Genomic DNA, 24,391 nt, shown 5'->3' with positions numbered 1-24,391 from the left:
AGATAATGAAAAGTTTATAGTAGAGTTAATGGAGATCATAACAGCCAACTCTAACAACGCTGCCAATAACATATTTCTAGGCGACTTCAACCTTCACTGGGAGAACTGCAATGACAAACTGGTCAACATGCTGAAAGGCTTCCTCACTGAACTAAACCTCACTCAAGCGTGCACACTACCCACACACTCTAAAGGAGCGACGTTAGACTGGATTATCTCAAGGAACAATGCTGCAACAATTCACTCCATAACACCGTGTGACTGGTCTGATCATCATGCCATAACTTTCATGATACCCACATTGAGAAACGGTAGGACCAGGCAACCTTTCAAAGCCAAAAAGTGGACCCGGGACACAAAAGAAGCAAATATGGAACTACTGGTCGAAAGCTGCGAAAGAGACTTAAAGCCACCCAACAACCTGGAAAAAGTTAACGAGCTGACGGATCACTACATAGCAGCTGTTGAAAATATCGTTAATAACACCATGCCATTAAAATTGAAAAGAATCTCAGAGAAGACAAAAAACCCATGGTTTAACGAAGCACTAAACGAAGATAGACGCAAATTGAGAATGGCCGAAAGAAAATGGAGGCAACACCCATCATCTCCTGAACTGGAAGCCCTCAGAAAAATAAGGAACCAATATAATAAAAAGATCATCAACTCAAAAAAGGAATTTATAAGAGCAGAACTGGATAATGCCAAAAACAGACCACGAAAAATATTTGAAATCCTAAAGGCGCAATCAAACAAACTAGCCAAATCAGTGCTAGAAAATTCAAAAACACCTCTAAACTGTGATGAATTTTCCACATTTTTCACGGAAAAGGCCAAAACACTCGAAGTAGAGCTTAGAAACTCGGCGTCAAACCTTCCCAACGGACCTCCGCTTACTAACGATGCTGACTCTACAACGGATTGCGCAACGGATTGCACCATCGCAAAAAACAAGGCGAGCTGGGAATCATTCAAACTATATGACCAACACACGATTGCTAAGACGCTCGCAGGAATCAAACCTAACAACCACTACCAAGACCCTCTGCCTGCAAAATGCGTAAAAGAAATCAATCACATCCTGATTCCAATATGGACCGAAATAATAAATGCGTCACTTTCACAAGGGATCCTTCCCGACTGCCTAAAAACAGGTCAAGTCGTTCCCATAATCAAAAAACCCACAGCGGATGCATCAGATCCAAATAATTTTCGCCCAGTGACCAACATCCCTTTACTGGCCAAGCTGACTGAGAAATGTGTGCAGAATCAACTGAGCCAACACATCACCAAATTCTCCTTGCTAGACGAATGTCAATCGGGATTCAGAGCAGGGCACAGCACGGAAACAGCGATTCTCCATATTATTGATGACGCACTGCAGGCCCTTGACCAAAATCAAGCATGATTACTGATTCTCCTAGACCTGTCATCGGCATTTGATACGGTAAACCATGAGGCATTACTGGCCAGGCTACGGGACAGGATGGGACTATCGGGAATTGTGCTGAATTGGTTCGAGTCCTTTTTACAGAACAGAACGCAGCGCTTCCTGGTTAACCAATCTACTTCACTTCCATGCCCTATCTCAATTGGAGTCCCTCAAGGTTCGACATTATCCCCTGATCTGTTTAACCTATACGTCGAACCACTCACAGAAATTCTCCAAAAATCTCAAATATCCTATCACATGTATGCTGACGACACGCAAATATACTTAAAGATCGCATCCCTAAAAGATTTGGAATTAATGAATGAGACACTAAAAATAGCACTTCAATGGTTAACCAAAAACCACCTGAAGCTGAATGCACATAAAACAGAGTTCTTACTAATTTCTCCACCAAGGAGCCATACAGAAATAAAGGATTGGACGAAAGTCGTGACTGCGCTAAACTGCACCCCAACCCTTGTCAACTCAGCTAAATCTCTAGGAATCACCCTAGACGAGAATCTAGACATGAAAGCCCACATTAATTCAATGGCGAAAAGTGCCCGCTTTCACTTGAACTACTTAAGAAAATTGAAACCATACATCACAGAGTCTGACCTCAAAGTGGCAATCCAATCCTAAGTTATCTCGAGGATTGAATATGGTTGCACTACCTTGGCTGGATTACCAAAAACGTCCACAGCACCACTGAAAGCCTGCCTTAACGCTGCGGCAAGACTTATCACCGGAACCAGGAAATATGATCATATATCCCCGCACCTGAAAGTATTAAACTGGCTACCGTATGAAGCAAGAATCCAAATGAAGATAGCATGCGTCACACACAAAGCACTACATGAGAACACCTCAAGTTATCTAGCCAAGAAAATTCAGCTGTCCGGTGGCAACAGACCAGCTAGGAGTGCTAAGGAGTTGCTTCTACGGCCAGCCTTCTTCCGAAAGAAAAAAACCTATGACAGAGCGTTCTCAGGAGCCGCCCCCAGAATTTGGAACTCACTCCCTCCAAACATCAGGAAGATCCAGAATCTGGTAACATTCAAGCGGGAAGTGAAGAGCCTGCTGATGAATAGATACATTACCTAGAACATTGTTCTGGGTTTGGATTTACTACTGCTTAGTACGGATCATGTACGCCATTAGGAAGGGAGACATAGGCAACTCTTTATTGGAATACATATCCTATGATATGAGAACAACCGAAAGGCCATTAGTAATGGTTACTTTGATTGAACAGGAGAACAGCATCTTTCATGAACATATACCGAGCTACCTCATATCTGTTATATATACATGCTTTTGTTAGTAATTTTGTCATATCTGTTATATATACATGCTTTTGTTAGTAATTTTGTCATAGCTTATTTATGCACGCTAACGTTCACAGGTGTTACGATTTTATATATATCATCTACCTCACAGCGGTTGCTCGCTAACTGTTTATATATATGTTAACACTTTTTCCTCTCTCATGTTAAGCGCTCTGATACCCACGGGTCTTGTTCGCGCTATACAAAACTCTAAAATAAAATAAAATAAATAAATAAAATATGTTGTTGTTTTACTTTTCATCACTGAGTCTTGAACCTAGAACCCATTTTAGGTCAAGATTCAATCTTTCTAGTGGAGGCCAGCAATGAAACATTGTTCCAGATTTGCAGCACCGCTTGAATCCAGACATGGATTTGAGAAACTAGTAGCCAGAACTCCCGGGAGACCTGCAGGGAGGTTGGTCTTGCTATAACATGTTGTAAGGGGTGCAGAAACCCAGTTGGGGTGGGTGGGGTTCCCAGTCATTCTTGTCCTCCACAAACTCACCTTACTGGCAACACTCCTTAGAGGGTCATCTCCACCAAATGAAGGCGGAAACTTCGTTCTCTAAGCCACATGACTTGCTGGAGCGATGTGTTTTGAACTAGCTTTAGGCAATGAACAAGACAGCTCAAGTTCAGCCCTGAGTTTGCTGGACAGTTCAGTAAAAGTGTGAAGAAAAAAAGCTGGAGAACATTTTGCTTCGCTTGCCCATTCTCCTATTGTTCAAACCCATTCCCATGATCCCAGTATTTAGGCGAACAATGGGCACTATGAGATTCCACTTACAGAGCTTCACAAGTTACACCAGAAATCTATGCCAGATCTTGGAATGTTAAAGATTATGAAGCTTGACCTAGCTCATGGATAAATGCAGACCTACACAGAAACGAAGCTAAAGACAGTCAACTGAGAGAATGGTGAAGCCTATCATGAAAGATGCTAGATGCCAGAAATAGGCTGATGTGAGGTGCGGCATTGATTTAAATAGTTTCTCGGGTGGCTCGGTTGCGTTAAAAACGTTGTGATTGGAGGACAGCTCACCCTTGAGACCACACAGCCTCTGGTTCCCTAACATGGATAGTGTCCATGGTTATTTGTGTATGGATAGTAAGAAAGTTCACAGGTGAATGCAACATCAAAACTTGTGTAATTTGACAAAAGAGAGCACTCTGGGGATATGAGATACTTAGATAATTTTATTTACAAAGATTCTCGAGTCAGCAAATATACAAATGAAACTCTAAAGACCATATCCAGGCATTAGGTGTGCGTCTGAACACGCAAGCATGTGTCTGCACACACCAGTTGCATTCCAAGTTCCTTTATCAGTCCATCTCCAGTTTCTGGGCAGGCTGGTCCTACCGTCGCCTCTATTTTCTATGAGTGATTTTGTCACACACTAGGTCCTTCTCGGAAGGCGCTTAGCGGACACAATCTGTGCATTCCTGTGCTTAGAAGCCCGTCCTCCTTCAAGGAGGCTGTGCCAGGAACTCCGTATCAAAGTCCATACTCAGGCACCCAGACTTCACTCCTACACCGCGACAACCTGTACCTCAGAGGGCAGCTGCCCACCCCCTTTCAAGGGTCAATGCGGAAGGCCAACAGTTTCTCAGAGTGCTGGTTGTTGAGGGTACGGAGGTCAGGAAGCCGCAGTAAGAGTTTTGGGAAGAGTGTGGAATCATTGGGATGCTTCTTGTTCACTAGCATCCTCAAGGCCCTTATGAGGGTCTCTTGCAGAGTCTCCACTGCATCCACGTCTGAGATCCCTGAGCGATCTGCAAAAAATAAATGAGTGAGAGAACATATGTTAATGCAAGCTCAGTACAACTAAGTCCAAACCCAGCAATAGGAGAAAATATATTGAGCATCCTACACTAACTTTGTAACCCGGCAACAGCGCGCAACTACCCGAAAAATGATGCTAAACTAGATTTACGTGAAAAGAGCTAGACTTTTCAAAGAGAGAAGAGCCAGGCTTTCTTTAGATGCATTTTGAGTTCTAAGTTTAAACTCTGCGAGGGCCGGCTTTAGCGCTGGTGGCGTCCGTTGCAACAATCTTTCTTGGCTCATCCTTTATGGGAGTAAATCCGCCACGAGTCAAAACACAGATCTCTCTCTGTAGCAGGAACATTAATCACATAAGTTACCTTGACATATTTTTTTGCTGCCTGAAAATTGGATGCACAAGGAACTCTGAAGCAGGTGCTTATAAATCATGTTATTGCTCAACACAGCACCACGTCCTGAGGTCACTGCCCTCCCTCCAGGTCAGCGCCCTGTGCGGCCGCACCGTTGACACCGCCCTAAAACCATCTCTGAACTCCCCATACAATGTGTGCCATCAGTCACTAACATTGGACATCAGTATTAACGAAGGACAGCTCATTGGGTTTGGAAATGTGTGTGTATGTAAATATATATATGATGAATGGGAGGGGAGGACTCCACTAACAGGCACAAGGCTTGCTCTGAACCCACCTGCAGACACGAGGACCACAGCCATGAAGAGTGCCATCTCTTGGGCATCCAGACCCAGCGAACTCATCTTTTCACTGAACTCGGACATGGAATCGAGTAGCGAGCCCATCCCAACAGAGCGCAAGCTGCCCACTGAGTATGACTGCCCGCTCAGGAAGGTAACCGCCTTGTCCTTGGCATTGAAAAGCGTAGAGAAGCGGACCATCAGCACCTGCAAAAGGAAAGTGTGCACAGTTCATTAGTTGTCAGTCGTCCCACCCATAAGCATTGAATACTACCAGTGCTGCAGATAGGGGGCACAAAGGCTGCTTTTACACTCAAAAAACAGCCTCATTAACTTTTGCAATTGTTTTCTCTAGTGCTTACCTATGCGCCAAAGACTTACAGACACAGTTGTGAGAGAAAAAAACATTTACAGCCAGAAAACCAAAAGGAGAATAGTCTGTGAAGCCCACTCCCCTCAAACAATTCAGCCAGACCCTCTCCAAGCATAAGAGAAAATAAATTTGTTCACTTATGCAGCGCTTTTTAACCCACCCCAATCCACTCCACATATAAATTAACACAAGACACACAGAGATAGGGAAGAATCTGAAAAGACAGACAGACAGAAAGAAATGGGACAATCAACTCCAAGGACAGACTCCTGGTCAACCAGAGAGAGATATAAGACAAACCAGGGAGAGAGAAATTGCCAGATATAGAGAACAAATCTACCAACGTACAGGATACAGAGTCACTGAAAAAATTAAAATGGAACTGTGAAAATGAAAGAAAATAACCGTCAGAGGGTAAGAGACAAACAGAGAAAAGGAGAATTCGGAAAAAGTACAGGGTACCAGAGCGAAAAAGGGTCGGGGAGAAAGCAAGAAAGAACTGATATAGGGAGAAGGAAGGAGGTATGAAAAGGTGGGAGAGTTGAGAAGGAACAGAGAACGATGCAGAAAGACAGATGGCAGGTAGTCCTTGAGAAGAAGCCACAGAAGGAAAGCTTGCAAGATGCATGGATAAACAGAAAGAATGACTTAAAGAGACAATAACATATTGTGTTTGAGGGTGCGATGCCAGACAAAATCACTAGGGCAGCATTGAGAAAAAGCAGCTAACAGAAACCGAGGCTTACATAGATGTCAGCAACAAAGTGCGGTTTTAGAAATATAGACCTGGGCATGAAGAGAAACACTGACAAGCAAAATACTGAAAGAGAGGCAGAGTGAACTAAACAGGCAAATGAAGCAAGTGGTACTTTAATTAAAAAAAACTCGGATTGCTGAGGTCATTCATTTTCTAACTGGTAAAAATACTTCTCTCCAAAGATAGGAGAAAAATAATGCCAACTCTTAAATCTTATAAAGATCATGACCTTTCACCCAAGAAGGGAAAGAAAAGTCTGTGTGATGGAATCACACAAGCCAGTGCCACGGGAAGGCTTTTTTCTTCCTTTACTGCAGAGGCCTGGACTGAGGTTAACTTTCAGTAATGTACCTCACAGCAAGCTCCACCATTAGCCACTCAAGGACTCCCGCTCCGGTGAGCACAAAGGTGACCCTCTCTTCAGTATTTAACGGCCCCACATTCAGACACTTCAGAGAGCAGAGCACAGGTCTCCCCCACTCACACGCGCAAAGGAAGACACCAACAACGCACACAATCCCCATGCCTACTGGCTGCTCTTTACCACACATAAGCAGACTCCCCTGTCATACAGCATGGCTGGTGTACCAACAACTTATGCTTACGCGTCATATCCCCTCAAATTCCCTCTTAGGCACAGCAACAAAAATTATAAGAGCAGAACTCTAGTGGTTATGTGTGAATTCTGAATACTATCCACACAGGCCCCAAGACAAAGTCTTAAATTCACCGTACTCCCACAAAGTAGCATGTTCTCGCCCACAAATGAGCTTCGACACATATAAGTGACACTGGAATACACAAGCACAGAGATGTGTAGCTTGGAAAAGTCCTGCTCTGGCCTGCTGAGAGTCAATAAAATTCAACGTGCTAATGGTAGGCCTAGCTAGATGTCTAAATACTGCCAGAGCTAGAGTTGTTTACAAAATGTCTTTGAATTTTCGCAAGACTATACATTATATACTGAATTAAAAGGGTAAAGAAAAAAATAATGGCGCAAAAGAAGGCACTGGTTCTTTGCTGTGTAGAGTTAACAAGCTTTCTGGCCAGGGCAGCGTCAAGCTTTCTTTTATATCGATGGCTTTCGGCAGCCTTCTTTGTCACTCTGCTAGGCCTTTAGCAGCTTTGTCTGCCAACTCAGTAGAAACCTAGCCAGATGCTTATTTAGGTCCAGCCTAGCATTGCAGCACATGCGCTGCTCGCTTTGCTAGGCATACGGTATTACGATATTTTTTTTAAAGTGGTGTGGAAGCCCCGCCCATATATTTCATTGGCTGGCGTCATCGTCCATGGTAAATGCTGGCTTCTGATTGATAATGAGGCTTCTTAGTCCCTCCTTGTTACCGCCCTGTCTCCATTTGGGACCGCCCATCAGGACTGGCTCTTTTACTTGCAGAGTTATACTGTCTCCTTCAATTAGTCGGTAAGCACTTTTTTTTTTCCAATCGGCCACGAAGCACGATGCAAATATAAACAAGCGGCAACAGCTTCTTTATTTACACTAAATAAAGCCCAGCTTTCTAAAGTGCAGCAAACTTGTTTAAGTTGCAAATCATGTAGTTAAACAGGCAATATATGTTTCATTATAAATGTGCTCTAATATACATCTAATGCAAACGTCTTATTTGCAATTGTATATAGCTTATTTTGAAATGAGACAATGGCAATTGCGTTATAAGTGTTTGATAAATCCTTGTTTTCTTCATGGATTTAGTAAAATGACGCTCCCGTTTGGTTTCTTCCCATCTACTTGCCAGTCCGGTTTTTTTGTACGTACAAGGCACAAACTTATTTAGAGAGTGCAGTGCCTTAGTTCGAAATTCTGCGCAGGCGAACTCGCCCTTTAAGAGTAGGCTGTAGAAAACACCACTCGACTAAACACATGGGGGTGTGAGTAATCTACGATTTGATCAAAATAAGCTGAAATTCTCATTAACAAAGTCAGGTTTTACTAAAAGGTGGCTGTTTATGCTGCTCCAGAGACCACGCCAAGGCTATCGGCGTGCTTTTTATTTTAGTCTGATTGACGTATGTCCTTGCACAGCCCCATTTTGGGGCTATTGCAGATGGTATCGTTGCCATGTCAGCATGGCTGCAGCGACTGTCAGCCACAGGGCTGGTGGCGGCTGTGGGGCCGGGATGGAAGGTAGTGGAGGTGGTAAACATAACAGAGGCGCTGTGAAGGTAAGGCGCAGGTCATGTCTTGCAGAAGGTCACAAGATTTTATGCGAAACGGGCAGAGGCACTATGACGCAAAAGCCCCTCTCAGGGGATATGTCTGTATGCAACCCATAGCTCAAAGTGCCGGGTTGCACTTGTTCCCTGTTAGTCACTGGCTGGCAGGTATGCATGCTCACTTATAATTGTCCCTATACGTCTTTAACGTAAAAAAATAAATGTTACTCAGGATGTCCCGTTATGAAAGTAAAAAATAATAGTTGACTTATAGATTTTGAAATAGAAGGAACGCGAGCGATCTACCTGAAATAAAAAAAGTTGTACTCGAAGCAGTGGCCCAAATGTTTTAGTCATCTATCTTTAAGTGCAAAAAAAAATAGCTATTGGTTTAAAAAAGCTTCCTGGCGCAGACAGCTTGTTTAGGTGCACAGTACGTAGGGGAAGGTCTTTATTCCCGTTATTAATCCAAGATAGGAAATGAGTATGTCCATAAAGTGGAAATAAAAAGTAAGATGCGCTCTATACTTTTCAGGACTTACTGAAAGAGGAATGTGAAATATTACGGAGGCGGGCCTTGTGATATTAACTAGTAATGTACATTAAACCAGTAATGACATACGTAATATGCAACTACATTACCCAAATGTGATCCGGACGTCTATCGTGCTGGATACGTACAATGGAACCGATCTAGGAAGTTTATTTATTTTTGCTTCCCTCTTGTCTGTTATTAATTGAACATTTTGAAGTACTGCCATTCCGAGGACTAAAACCTCTCATGCAATTTTTTTAATTTTGCAAAATACAACCCGATCGTCCGTTTTAGACAAAAAGAGCTTAAAGGTTTTATAATGTCCTACAAGAGAAGACTGTCTTCTGATTAGCAGCATCACGATCAAAGGAAATGATTGATCAACTTTCTCGGAGACAAAGCAACAACAACAAAAAGCATTTGCAATGCAATCGGTCTCTCATTTACGCGAGTTTGAGCTATTGACATTGTAAATGACAATGCCTTTTATTTATATTTTGGTTTTTAAAACATAAATAAAAGGCATTGTATTGTCATTTACAATGCCAATAGCTTAAACTCGCGCAAAAGCGAGACCTGTTGCATTGCAAATGCTTGCTTTTTTTAATCTTCGCTGAGCTTTTAAAGGCGCGCGTTTTTCATTTCAAATGTCCTGGGTCTCCTTGTGGCTGCCTATACGGCGCAGTGGATTAGAGCATGGGATTGATCCATGCTGCACTGCTTTCAAACCATTTCTCCAACAAGCAAGGTTCCATGCCAGTCTCTGCGTCTGCAGTCTGGTAACAGCCACATAGGATACACTGAAGCACACACACACACAGGGGAGCACTCAGAGGAGAGACATCTACATGAATACGTCCATTTCGGCGCTGACCCAGGCTCTCCACATCACTGGAGTCAAGCTATCCAGGCTGAAGAAGGCTGATAGCCAGAAACCGGTCCTTCCATGCTTGATTCCGGTCTAGGAAAGACATGGCTTGGTAGTTCGGGCTGGACTGTTCCCATGAAGCACAGGGTCAAGGCTGATTTGCATACAGCCATTGTCTGACCTAGGGTGGTGTGGTGTACTGGGGTGAATGTAAGACATTGTTCTGCATTCTGTCCATCAACTGTGTTTTTTGCAACTGACCTGGAATGTGCCTGCTTTCAGCAGCATGACCTGGTCCTGCTGGCACAGCGTCTGGAAGCCCGGGATACTCTTGGCAAACTCCACCACCTCCTTGACGGCGGGCGTGAAGCACTGTGAAAACTCCTCCCAGATCTGCTGGCTGGTCTTCGAGCTGCTGCAGTAGGGGCTGGAGTTCAGCGGGCAGGCCTAGGAAACAAACACAGAGAAGCGTCAAGACCCATATCAACTCCTGTAGGGATGAACACAGCAGTCAGCCACCAAAAGAGGTGCAAGCAAACATTTCAGCCAATAGAAGCACGTCCAAGTCCCGAAAGAGGGACGTGGTTTTCTCTATGAAACAGACCAATTAAAATGTTTCTCAGGTTTATTCATTGAACCTGCAAATTGCAGGAAGTCAAAACAATCTGCTTCCTCCGTGAATCTTATTATGGAACCTTGTTTATTGTTGAGACAGAAAACAATTATTTACTTGAAATCCGTCAATGGTAGTCAGTCAATATCTGAATTTTGAAAATGGATAGCTTTTAATTGGGCGATACATAGATTAAACATGCTTCCCTTTGGAGATTTGTATTGGGGATATATTTCCTTATCTTAATGTGGTTTGCTAATCTCTTTAAAAGAATAAGAACTTCTGAATCAAAAACATCAAAACTTCATGATTACCACAAGGCAGTACCTGGAGCACACGGAATATCTTAAATTTAGCAAAATTTTGGGCTAATGCAAAAAAAACAGAGCACTTACATTGCACCCACATATGAACAAAGCATGTTCCAAGGACTTCCCCTGCACCCACAGATGAACAAAGCAGGTCTAGGATTACTCATCTTAAGTGATAAACACAGTAAGTCTCAGTGCACTTCCTCTATTTCACACTTACAATGCCTTTGTTGGTGAGTGGTCTCCAGGGACAAGACCTCTGGCTTGTGGATTCTGCAACACTGTTCTCGAATGGCGGATAGCAGCCAGAACTTTGGTGGAAGCCCCCATGGTGTGTTTGGTAGACATCTTTGCCGAAAACATGTTGGCCATTATTTACAAAACCTGGCGAGTCCTGCGGGCAAACATAGCCAGAGAGACGAAGAGAAGCCTGGTTGTATGTCTCAAAGCCTGGCCAGTTGCTAAGCTGGTGATCTGCAGGCTGGGGTGAGGAGTATCTGTCGGCCTTGCAGCATTTGCCTATGTGGTCCTGGTTGGTCACAAAGATGTCCCGGTAAGCACGAGATACTGCTCCAATTGCTTCCTCTGCCTGGGAGTCAGGACTTGGGGGGGTGTCAGGTCCCAGATCTAGGTCCATGGGTGACTCGTTGATGCTACTCATGTAACTTTGCATCTCATCCAGGAGCCTCTGCTTTTCACGCTTGGGTATGCGCCCAAATCGCACAGCTGTAGAAAGCAAGAAAAGTAATGAGTTAAAGGTGCTGCATGGAGAAAAACAGTGCTAAGACCAAAGAAACACACATACTAGCCTTAAAGTCTGCTGCCGAGGTTTATGCTAGTTGTTTAAGGCCCTAAACTCAAGTAATAGGCCAAAGCCGTAGGTGAGGGCATATAACGAGGGAGAGCCCGAGACAAATCTATTAGAACATTCCTCCCACTGAGGGAAGAATTTTCTAAATTAAACAAGGGGAAACAAAATAACAAACATTGGAATGCTGGAGCAGAAGGCACATACACACCATTATTAGCTCTGTGCCACTTCACTGTCTTCAAAGGAGCTCCCGATATTCTAAAGTTCTAATCCGGGATTGACAAGAGGTGCAGTAGAACATTTTATTTCTATCATTCCCTTAAGCCTACACACTCGTGGAACAAGGTGCAGCATCCAGAGGTCTGCCTGTAACAGGTTTAATGCACATTAGAACACTGGAATCTTGGGAGCCTCAATTAAAACAATGGAGTGCTCAGGGCTTCTAATGGCCAGTAGAAGCCTGGAGCTCCAACATTCCAATGTTTGTGGTTCACGGCTGTTGCTGTGAACAAAGGCCTCTGTAAGGCCTTTGTTTAATTTGTTAGAACATTATGCCCTCTAGTGGCGAATTGTACTATTAGCCTTATAGCCCTCTGTAGCTGGGCTCTACCAGCATTAAAGTCCCGCACCCTTGTTAAAGTCCCTCGCCTTTTTACACTGGAGCAGGTCTTTAATGGCCAGAATAGCTATGAGCCTATATTAGAACACTGACATGTTGGGTGCTCTGTTGAAGACAGTGAAGTGGCTCAGGACTGAAAATGGCTGATATAGGCTTCTGCTCCAACATTCCAATGTTTGTCTTTCTGTTTCTCCCTCTTTAATTTAGAACATTCTTCCCTCAGTGCGTGGAACGTTCTAATAGCATTATAGCCCTCAGCCTCTGGCTAAGCAGGTTGTTAAAGACTCTCTCCCTCAATATATGCCCTCGCGTATGGGCAGGCCTACAAATCGGGTTCAAGGCCGACAACTGGTACAGCCCTCAGCAGCAGGCTTTAAGCCTATTTTAGGTGGCTCATCTTGCTCCAAGGGTGTTGAACCCCTGCTCCCCAAAAATTGTAAGGAGAACTTGATCCTCCATGTCTAAACATCCAACAGTACTGCATGAGCTGGGATTGTTCCACACACCCTAAACGCTGCCACACACTCTGTGGCTGGTGGGCAGAGTCTGGTAATCCGAGGCAAGGCTCGGCCTTGCACGGGCAGACAGGGACGAGCACAATAAAAAGATGAGATCTGGAATAGCAGCAGAGTGCTGCCTTGTATTCTCATTCGCCACATGTATGCAGACCCTCTAACGTATTAATTACCCGTTGCCATTATTTTAAAAAGTCTTCCTTTCAAATGTGTGACAAAATTTCAAGTATGTCAGACAATAAGGCAACTCGCTGCATTTTACCCATTACTTGGAAGGAACAATCAACGTACACTTTAGAGAACTCAGTAGCCCTAGTGTTGTAACCTAAACAATACATTATTATAATGATACATTTTTTCTCTGTGTACTAAACGCTTTTGACCCCCCCCCCTCCCCGCACCCCCAATGCCCAAAGGAGCAATTCAATGGATGCAGAACCTACAGGCATTCTGAATCATACACCGACCGACTCGCAGCCCCACAGCTACAACAAATACACCTGCAGCGCCCAAAATATCACTACGGGTCACTACTGCAGGAGTGGATGGGAATAGTAAGACTCACATTAAACCACCTTTCTCCTCAAGCCATGGACGAACTCATCCACAGGGAAAACCTTATACCCATTCAAAACCACACTCACTCCTACCAGCAAAAGGGAAGTCCCTGACACCCCATTTCCACAATGTCCCTTGCTTTAGGCAAACTCGCAGACACAGACAGGTTCCACTCAAAAGTGCTGACAGTCCAAGTAAATGCCAAAGCACTGCAACGCACCATAAAGCAACTAACTGTATGAATTGCATATCAATCAGCAAAGCATTGGAATGCTGAAAGGTTTTTAGATATGCGTGCCTATTTTAATCAACCACAATCAATGCACAATTCAAAACGGGAGTGCTTCAGATTGTTGTATTTTCTAACACTAACTTTTTGTTTTTAAATCAATGCCACTGTGTACTACTTGAAAGCAATGTAAAACTGTTTTACCCCCTCGCTGAATTAAAGCTTTCAGTTCACAAGAATGAGTACAACAGTGCTAACAACACATGGAATGGTCCGGCACAGTGTGTAGAAACTAAATCCTTTAGTGTAAAGGCTATCTTTTATTCAGGCTTCCTCTGAAAACTACAATGTGTGTCATTTAATACACAGACAAGCGTCTACCTCAGAAAACAGTAAATTGTGCACTCCTTGTGGCATTCATCTAGGCTCACTCCTAGGCCCCTGAATCGTCTGGGTCTTTTTACATTTCTGCAAAGAAAGTTGCTTGTGCCATGACAGGATGCTTATGCAGAGGGTTACAGAATGATCTTGGATAAGAAGAACACCTTCCATCTTCCCAAGGAGAGTGTATTTGTAAGAAGGAGAAAGAGGAATGAGACACCGCACATGGTCAGTTCTAGATACCAGGGCTGCAACTTCAACTCAAAGATATTTACTGTTTTCGTTTACGCAATGAGGCCTTAAAGTTGACGCATGCAGAATGTAAGTATATTTGTGTGGTTTAATATTTCTACACAAATGTGACTTTCTTTGCGGATAGCTAAAGTGAATAAGATGGATTTCAGGGCGACACAGAGCGATGAATTGTTAACTTCTAGGCACAACTCATTCAATTCCTAGAAAAACTCTAATTTCGTGTTTTTCAATTCAGTCAGTGTGGCTAAATTTTAAACATTTCATGATTATTGCTGTAATGTGTTTTATAAATATTTAGTCTATTTCTATCAACTTCCGGCGACCTGCAACTAAGGCGATAAATAACCTATTAGTGAGTCGCATTCTAGGGAACACACCTTTGAAATGTCATGGAGTTATACATTTTGGTGGCATTGAATGTGTATGTCCCGCGCCACTGAAGGCCATTAATCTCTGGGACGACACCTTCTACATATTGTGATTTCAGAAAGTCATTATTAAAGTCACCCGGCTTATCGAAGCAATTCACCAAGTATATTTTGGATGAATTTCATGGCTATGTTTACTTTCAGGCGAGACCCAAACACGCTTACGGATACACACCAGTTTTGGTCCTTTTTTCCACAAGAATTCTCTTTAGAGAGTCCACTACCCCTGCAATACCAGCTGTCTACAACCTTAAATCCTTTTTGACCAGGGAACTAGGTGAGATGTGTAATTTCACCCTTTTGTCGTGAAAATATTGACAGATGATATCCCCAAAGTCTCCTGCAGGAGTGGATTTCTGAGCTATCAAGCAATCAGAGGTCACCTTCTCATGTCACACAGGACACAGTCACATGGCTTTGTAGCCAATAGCACTTTTATTTCGAGGCATTTCGTTTTGCATTTGCCAGTTCAGATATGGCCTAAACTTCCCAGCCTGCAAAGGGCTGTGGAAAGCCTTGAAGCTATGGCAATGTCTTGAGAATAAGTCATTTTCGGTCAGACTACTTTGCAAAATGTGATTTTTAAAATCTTGCATTGGTTGTAGTTTCCTATGAAACAGACGAAAGGATGGAATTGTTATGCTTCCCGATGCCTCTACAGGTTTTGCTTGGGGGTCTGTGCTCCCTTGTGAGTTGGCACAGGAAACTTGTACACAACCTTGACCTAACACTGCCTCCTGGTTCTTGTGGGAAGCACTCCGCATCCACCAATGGGAGCACCAGATGACCTCAGTAAATAATATCTTTGTAAACAAGACAAAGTACAGCAGTTTGTATTTCAATCACATGACATTCCACATTTTTTCCTTCTTTGAAGAGGCTAGTACACAGGCTCAGGCAGACCCAGGTTGGGAAACTGATTCAATAAAGATTATGGAATTTGAGGACAAGACTATGCATACTTCAACTTTCCAGTGATGTGGCCCCTTTCTAGGTCTCGTGCCTAGTGTTGCAGTGCGCAGCACTTCTCGTGCAGCGCGAGACCTCTGGTAGGGGGTTTGAAAACTGACCTAGGAAAAGCACACGCACAAGCGTGTGCTTTTCCTTTTGTGCTGCTTTATTGGCCTTTGCCTGCATCTTTATAACTAAGACAGCACGCAATTGGCCAAAGGTGGGCGCATTGTCGAACAGGCCGGCATCCAGGGCCTGGCGCTGGCATGGGTCAAATCCTTCCTCACTGGGAGATCTCAGACCCTCAGCCTAGGCACATTCAGGGCTCCTAGGGAGCACCTGCCTTGTGGGGTCCCCCAGGGCTCCTCTTTATCCCCCCTTCTCTTTAATCTCTATCTTCGTCCTCTTCTCTTTTCCCTGAGGCAGTGGGACATCACTGTCTTTAATTACGCGGACGACCTGCAACTCATCTTTTCTTTAAACTCTCCCTCTGCTATTCCCAATTTCCAGGCAGTCATGTCCCATATCCTTCAGTGGATGTGTCAGAACCAGCTTAAACTGAACCCAGGAAAGACGGAGCTCCTCCTTCCTGGTAGGAGCGCTGCCCACTGGGGTCCACATTTCTGGCCGGCAGAACTTGGCCCCCCTCCTATCCCGGTGGCCTCGGTGAAAAGCCTCGGGGTCACCATTGACGCTGGGCTATCTCTCGGGCCTCAGGTGGGGACGGTGGTCTCCTCCTGCATGTTCCAGCTGCGCAGGATTAGGAAGGTGGCTTACCTCCTCACCCCCGATGCTCTGTTGCAAGTTATCATGGCCCTCGTCCTCTCCCGCCTGGATTTTTCGAATTCCATCTATCATGGTTTGCCTAAATGTTCCATCTATAGGCTGCAAATCATTCAAAACCAGGCGGCGAGACTGGCCCTCGGGATACCAAAATGGCAGTCTGCCAAACCCCTTCTCATCAAATTGCACTGGCTCCCTGTTAGCCTAAGGGCAGCCTTCAAGCTTGGCTGCCTTATTTTTAAGTCTCTCTCTGGCTCTTGCCCCGCTTTCCTGAAATCCCTCATTCGGCACTACTGTCCTTCACGTAACCTCAGATCATCACACTTACACCTCTTGGTTGTCCCCTCCATTAAACTCTGCAGATCTGGTGGTCGGAGATTCGCCTACCTTGGCCCCAAATTTTGGAACTCCCTTCCTCTCCCAGTTAGGATTTCTAACACTCTCATCCAATTCCGTAAATCACTAAAAACCTGGCTTTTTCCACAATCTAGCTAAAGTCCCTCTGTTCCTTTCAGCATCCTATCAGCGCCAGGAAACTCACGGTGACAGTGCGCTTTATAAGCACCCCCTTAAAAAAAAAAATTACTCCGCCCATGGCCTATTGGTGTCAGTTACCCGCACCACCGCCATGTGGTTTCAATTATCATGCCCAGACACGGGCACGATAATTGAAACCACATGGTTTGGTTTGGTGTGGCGCGCGCACAACTCACAGGCTTGTTTGTTTTACACTAGCGATCTTGTCCTTGAGAATCCTAAATCTCCCCAGGTTTACAGAAAGGAGGCAGGAGCAGTGGTGTACTGGCAGTAAGGTGGGTGAGCGTAATAGTGCTGAGGATCATGTACAAATTATTTTTTTTCACCGGGAGCACATTGCAGCCAAATAGATTGCTCAGCCGTGATTACTGAGACTCTGCGTATCTTTGCAGCCATAGCGCTTAGTCCGCAGTGCAGCTTCCCTCGCACTTTTATTTTTCAAGACATTGTTTTGTTGCATTTTATATAACTTATACTTCACCCGAATAATAAGCGCTAGTTATTTACATCACACAAGGTCACTCATATTTCCTTAAGGTACGGAGAGATTTAGGGATTTGGCCAGAATAACCTGGTAGCTCTGGTCGTAACACGAGATCCTCTCCCTTGCCCGACATCTTGATAACATGTCAGGCCCACTTTTATCATGTCATTTCTGCTCTCCGGAGTCCCTAGGCATACGCCTGTCACCTTTAGAGCACAGTGCGTGACCTGGACTCCGGATTCACCAGAGCACGTGCAGCATTCTGTCTCATAGTCCACTCACTGCACTTTCATCACCTTCAGCTGCTAAGCAGCTGGTCCCGCCAGTAGGTCCTATAACTTAATTCAGTGCGCAGGCGGGTGTTTCCTACAGGCATTGGGACTCCGACAGGCTTTCCTATAACTTGAAACGTGGTGAGGTTGTTGTTTATGACTCTTGTCTTGCCCCTTCCCACCCAATTACCCTCCTTCTGTTGCCCATGTTGGCCCCCTACTGGCATTCAAAAAACGCCCTGACACAGGCAATTCTTGCCGCATCATAGAGTTTTCTTTTCTCTACCAGCATGTTGCATCTAAAGTGTGTGGCCGCCATTTTTTTAATATCTGTTTATTTTTGTTACAATCACGGCACCGGTGCTTTAGCTTTAAATATCTCAAGCTAAAGTGCCAGTGCAGCAATTGCTTCAAAAGTAAAGAAATAGAAAAAAATAATGTTTTCTATTTGTTTACTTTTAAAGCAATTTAAGCACCCGCGCTTTAGCTTAAGATGTTTGAAGCTAAAGTGCGAGTGCCGCAGTTGGTTTTTAATGCAATAGATTTGGAATCACTGAAATTTTGAACTATTGGTGTTACATTATTATTAGCACCGCCATTAGCTCAAACTTTCACTAATGCGAGACCTAATGCATTGCAAATGCTTGTTAACTTTATCATGTAATGTGTATTGCGCCATAAATGGTGAACATATTGTATTCTATACAAACTCTAAGGCGCTTTGGTTTAGCCTCCTTCAGCCATTGGTATCTTTGACTCAAGAACACTCACCACTGGCTTGAAACATTGTCAATCACATTTTAGAGCAGCCCACAGGAATATTTTTCCCACCTTCTTTCTTTTGCCTGTTTGGGTATGTGATTCCGTCTCTACTGGAATGTATGAGGGACTGCATTACATCTTAAAAGTACACTCTAATCATAAATGTAATTATTTAATTCATTCATACATTGTATACACCTAGCAAGCCCTTTTTAATCGGTTTGCAATGCAGCTAGTATTATTGCTGCTTTTGTCAGAACTCTAATGCTATTGACTTCGCCCAGGCTTGTTCCATTAGCAATCCAGGTTTGACACTGATGTAACCCAGAAACCTCATTAGGTCTCAGCTCTAGCCAGAGCATGCGCTGTCTCGAAAAGAGATATGTTGTATCTACTTTGTGGGCTTAAGCCCGTCCATAGGTCTCTGTTATTCTTCCTTCCCATTTGTCCATGGCATGCATGTGTCATGCCTCTTTCGGGCTTTAGCCCTCCCCGAGAGCATGATCCAATTACTACTATCCATAAACAGCGGCCATTTTAGGAAATGTTTTTGGGACTACTTTTTTCTTTGTTAAAGAGCGTTTTACACGAGTGCTCGTTTTTTCACTCACTCCGACCGGGTCATAAACGCTGCTGCTCCAAAGACGAACATTTCAATTTTCTAGGTCGCGCAAAATAATTGCATAATAAAGGTCTGTGTATTTTTGTGTAACTTGTGTAGTCATTGTGTTGCGCATCATAATCGATGTGTGAGGGTATTTTGGTGTAACTCTCGTTGTCGCTGTGTGGAATAGTGCTTGTTTTGTTTCATTTTTCACAAGGATTTAAACTTGTTTTGAGCTTCCATCCCAGGGCTCCAAACACCAACACCCCCCCAAACACACATGTTGGACAAGTAAGCCCAGGAAAGTGTTATCAGGCACCGGGTGCACAATGTGTGCTTGTGTAATATGAATATGTGTGTCCAATTGAATGTTTAGGTGCTTTATGCACAGCTCAACCACTGGTTGTGCTTGATAAATGTGCTGTATGCTGCACGTGTAGCACAGGGTACTTGTGACGCATATTCCGCATTTAGATATGCATGAGCTTGTAGCATAAGGTGTGCATGAATGATGCATGTGCACAGTTTGTGCATGTGCAACACAGGGGGCATGAATGGTACACGTCCTAAATATAGGGACACGACTGATGTCCAAAATATAGAGACACGACTGGTGTCCGAAATATAAGGACACGACTGGTGTCCGCAGCAATGGTGTGAGCGATATTGATGCAGTGCCTCTTGCAGAACTACTTCCTATGTACACATAAGCAACTCCAGGTGAATTATATTGGCAGCCACATAAAAATGAGCTGGACTGAATGTTTCAGTGCTCCAGGTGTATGAGTGGAGCATGTACTGAGTCATCTGGTGTCTGGGTGAAGAATGTGCAGTCGTGGTGCATCATGGTGCTAGTGGAGCTGCAGGGGTATGCGTTGTGTGTGCAGTGCCTTGTGTGTGTTGCAAAGGGAGCATTAGTAGCCCATGTTCACGCTCTGTGCAGTTCCCAGCTATGTAAACCAAACATTACGTGAGGGGTGTCGATCAGTACTGGTACACTGCTTCAGATCTTTGCAATGGTAAGTGCATGATTACTGCGAGTGTAGTGCTTTCAATATCCGACTTTGCCCACGAGTTGTGTTTTAGCTGCACACGGTGTATAAGTTGTGCATTTGTAGTACTGGTTACACGAGTTGTGTATTTGCTGCACATTGGACATTTGCAGGTATATCCGACTTGTACTCATGCGGTTTAAGGTGCTTTTCTGCTGCTCGTGCAGTGCTGGATGATTCTGTTATGCTTACTCAGTGCCAGGTGCTTCTCATGTTCCTCCTGCAGCACAAGGTGTACATGGTCCATGCGATGTCCCATGTACGTCTCTGATAATTGTACATGGCTAGGTTTGTTTACAATGCTCTACAGTGCCTGGCATGCTTACAGTGCAGATGTAGAGAAAAATGCATCTAGTATGTGTACTATGGCAAGTGTTCCTTTGTGCTTATAACATGACACAGACCCTTGAACAACTGAGGATGTGTATTATACACTCAACTCAGTTGAAGGACAGCCTGCAATAGCAAGTCGATGTGCAGAACATTTTCATAGTCAGTCCAAGTTCATATCATCTCTTGCTGCCTTTCTGCTTGTTGCGTTGGTGGCACAATTGCTGCTATTCAAATTACTGAGGGATACGTGCCTTTTAGGGTTTATAATGCAAGAATATCAATGTGTTTTTCAGAATATTCTGTTAATCAAATGGAGTTTAGCCAAATCATGTTGTGCTGGATAAAAAGTAGGTGTATGGCCATGAAAATCAATATGTTGCATTTTTTGTCAATTTCTGCTACTTCTTGTTTTTGAAGGTGGTTAAGGCAGCAGGTATTGACATATGATTTGCAGGGACTTTCTAGCAAGCATAGAAAATTAAAACTTGATTATATAAGGCTGCAGAAAGTTGCTTAATTCGCTGCAGGACATCATAAAATGGTCACCTGTCCAAGGTGTCAGATATAGCCACTTATATCTCGTAGTTGAGCTGCTCACTTAGAATTCTAGGGATCTAGGCTGCATCCCCAGCTTTGTCAGATGACCAAACGTGTGATTCTGGGCAAATTATTTAATCACTGGCTCTCTTAAATTGTAAGCTTGTGTAAGGAAAAAATATCTTGAACGTGCACCACATACATAATGTTCATATACTGTTATTACCTGGCCCCATTTATCATCAATGACCTTTACTGCTGATCAACGCATCTATTCTCCTCCTTTCTATTTCACGCACCCCCTTGTTACTATGTAATGGGTTTCTGCTGGAATTCATTTGCTCATAAATATATTCAATACATTGAAACAAACATAAATATGATAGGACTCATATTAAAAACACATTGTTTCGACTTTAATTCCTCTGGGAGCTAAGGAAGTGAAGCGCTTTATTGTAAGTGCCTGTGTTCTGAGAACCATTGTATCCCCGTGAGTGGCTGCACACCCTACGTCACGGGCGGAGAAGGGCAGACAGCGGCCGCGGGGTCCTTGTGCCAACATTGTTCACAGCCTCGAGCCGCCAGCAGCCCGAGGCGGTGTACAAGGCTGGAACACTTCAAAAATCATTTTTATTAATGCCAATTTAATCACCATCTATCTGATGGAGATTTGATTACAGCAGGAAAGGGAGAGGGGTCTGAGAAGAAGTCCGAGTGAGGCCGATCAGATCAGAGGACATAGCAAGGAAAGGCTAAAGAGTTGAGGACACTTACTGGGGATACGCTGAGAGCTGTCAGAAATGGAATGTGTTTAACACATACATTTTAAATAAATATGTAGCAGCTTTAATGCGGGGCAATACCGGCCTGCAGGTGGGGGGAACGGAGACGGGCTGTGTATAGAGGTCGGCACAAGGACCCCGCGGGCGCTTTCTGCCCGAGACGCGAGCCATGTTCGAATAGAGCATGCGCAATGATGATGTCATGGAATGATGGTGGGCGTGGTACTACGTCATCGGCCGTAATATGCGCATGCGTACGCATGCGCAAAACAGGGGGGGCACTGCCTCACAGGGGGCAGCGGATTATGGAACACCTGCACTTAAACCATATACAATTCTTTACACTTTATTTTAACAGTTTCTTAATTCTGGCTCTTTTGTAGGATACATTGTATGTTCTTTTTAGGTATTACCAGTCACTTTAGCTGTCTTGCCAGCCGCATGCTTCCCAAAAACATCCTAATATTATATTTATATATATATATTATGTTCACTGACAAAAAAAACAAAGGGTAAAGTGACATTATAGTTAGGACCTTTCGTTTAGGTCCTATAGTTAGGTCATTCGGGTATGCAGTCCAGCCTACTAAAATAGAAGCTTTTGTTTGGTTGAATTACTATATGTATACCAAAATTGAAAAGTGTTCATTTGATATGAAAATGTGTGTATACATGGCTAAAAGACATTGACAACAGCAATAACTCCTGCATTGCCAAGACCTATTGGCTTAGCCAGTGCTTACTTTTAAATGGTACTACGCTGTTGATGAATATCCTCAAGAAGGGGAGCAGGAAATATACCGCAATGGCATTCATGTTGTGGAAGCGCATAGGGGCCCTGGCTTGGGTTAAAGGCGCCCCCGCCCTTAGGTCTGATGACTACCTACAAGATGTAATACAATGTAACACACATTTAGAGATATATGCTACATTTCTTCGAGTACATCTAGACCAAGAGACATATGGGTCTACTACACATGTTGAGAGAATAATGAACAAGACGGGCTAATCTCCAAGAGAATCACAAATTGATATGGGTTGAAGCGGACTGTCACACGAGGGGGGATGTATTGTGAAGATTATAAGATCATTTATTGTTGAGGCTCACTTTGCATGCAGCATTAAATATTGAAACTCAACCTGTGATGTACAATATGTATGAGCTATTGATCCCTGGTGATATTATCTGAATGTATTTCTACAGTGTTTGCCCATAACTGAAAATAAAGTTTTAAAAAGACGGTTATGACTAACAACCGATTAGTTAAGCCACCCACAGTCAACGCAACCGCAGTGTGGTGCTGGCCAAAGTTTCAGTGCACGTTTTCAGGGAGGAAATCCTTTTCCAGAAATCTAAATACGTCTATACTTAACACACTGGAAATAAATGCGTCAGATCGCAGAAACTGAGGTCAACCATTCTTTGAAGTGTCAAAGCTTCTGTAGAATGTGAAAACGTTGAGTGAAAAAAACAGAATGCAAAACAGTTAAAAACGAAAGCATGACAAAATGTGGACCACACGAAGATGTCTCTCTTTAAAAATGTCACTATGCACCAAAACCCTCCATCTGGTGCATACCTGCAAATGCCATAGAAAAATTATGTACAGCCAAGAATTTGGTACTGGATGGTTTTAAGTAGATGTTTTTGTCCACTTTGCTTTTCAGTATACGATTTCACATGGCTCCTCGGTCTAGTAGGAGAGAATGGACTCGGACCAGTTAAAATACAGAAAAAGACCGGTCGCCAGCAAGTCTAAGAATGTTTCTGAGGCTCCTCATTCAAAGGTGAAGCTCTAAACTCTGTAATCTATGGATGGTTTATCTTTAACGGGGCCCTGCTGATGATGAAGCATGTCACAATTTGTGAGTGAGGGCAGTCTTTTTTCACAGAGCACATGCCCCTACAAACCCATAGTACATATTCCTACCTCTCTGTTGTGTGAATTATATTTTGACTGGGGAGCTCGGGGTAGAAATGCAACCTCTCCCCCTCTTTGTGTGGATTAAATGCAGGGCTTTAAGTGGGCCGGGTCTCACAGGTGATGCGCACCAGCAGTTTTTAAAAGGAGACCTTGAAACGGGTCTCCATCGGGCTCTGTTTTGTGCCCTGGCATAGGCTGTCTGATTTTTGCCGGACTGCAGTGACAGCAGGCACATCGATGTGCGCTGCTCACACTGCTCACTTCTCACTGGTGGAGAGATTATGGCATGATGTCATGCCAGGTGAACGTTGTAGGAGAAGGAAAATCCTTTAAAGAGAGTCATTTTCTCTCTGGGTTTCCATCCTCTTTCTGAAACTCAAGAGCAGCAACATGATGGTGGTGTCACCAGGGCTCTACGTGGAAGCTTTTTCAGTATTAGCCATAGCTGCTGCTTATTTATCTTAGGCCACTAACAACCATTGACAAAGCTAATAGTCCTGACTTGTTGTAGGTATGATGTTACTTGTTGCATCATATATTCGGATGCAATGAGAGAAACGGCAAAATACAAGTCAGCCGGCACACTATGCTAAGCACACATGTTTAGCTTATGTGTTTTAAGCGTAACCCTTAAGTACATTGGCCACGTCCCTTTAAGAGACCTCACCCAGTTCTCATCCCACTTAACGCCCTGA

General features: G+C 43.8%; 1 protein-coding gene across 1 annotated transcript in view; it reads right to left on the bottom strand.

Moving 5' to 3' along the window:
- Positions 1-3,940: 3,940 nt before the first annotated feature.
- LOC147749041 (nuclear receptor subfamily 1 group D member 2-like) overlaps positions 3,941-24,391 on the bottom strand; it is a 68,905-nt gene continuing 48,454 nt past the window's right edge. The window contains exons 5-8 of the mRNA XM_086965461.1: positions 11,099-11,604; positions 10,216-10,401; positions 5,243-5,453; positions 3,941-4,539 (exon numbers count right to left, since the gene is read on the bottom strand). Of these exons, the coding sequence (XP_086821587.1) occupies positions 4,343-4,539; positions 5,243-5,453; positions 10,216-10,401; positions 11,099-11,604 (1,100 nt within the window). The 3' untranslated portion in view covers positions 3,941-4,342. The remainder of the gene's footprint in view (positions 4,540-5,242; positions 5,454-10,215; positions 10,402-11,098; positions 11,605-24,391) is intronic.

This window comes from Lissotriton vulgaris, chromosome 1_1, assembly GCF_964263255.1.
Source record: "Lissotriton vulgaris chromosome 1_1, aLisVul1.2, whole genome shotgun sequence".
NCBI lineage: Eukaryota > Metazoa > Chordata > Amphibia > Caudata > Salamandridae > Lissotriton > Lissotriton vulgaris.
The sequence above is the reverse complement of the archived record's forward strand: the minus strand, read 5'-3'. Positions and strand labels throughout refer to the sequence as shown.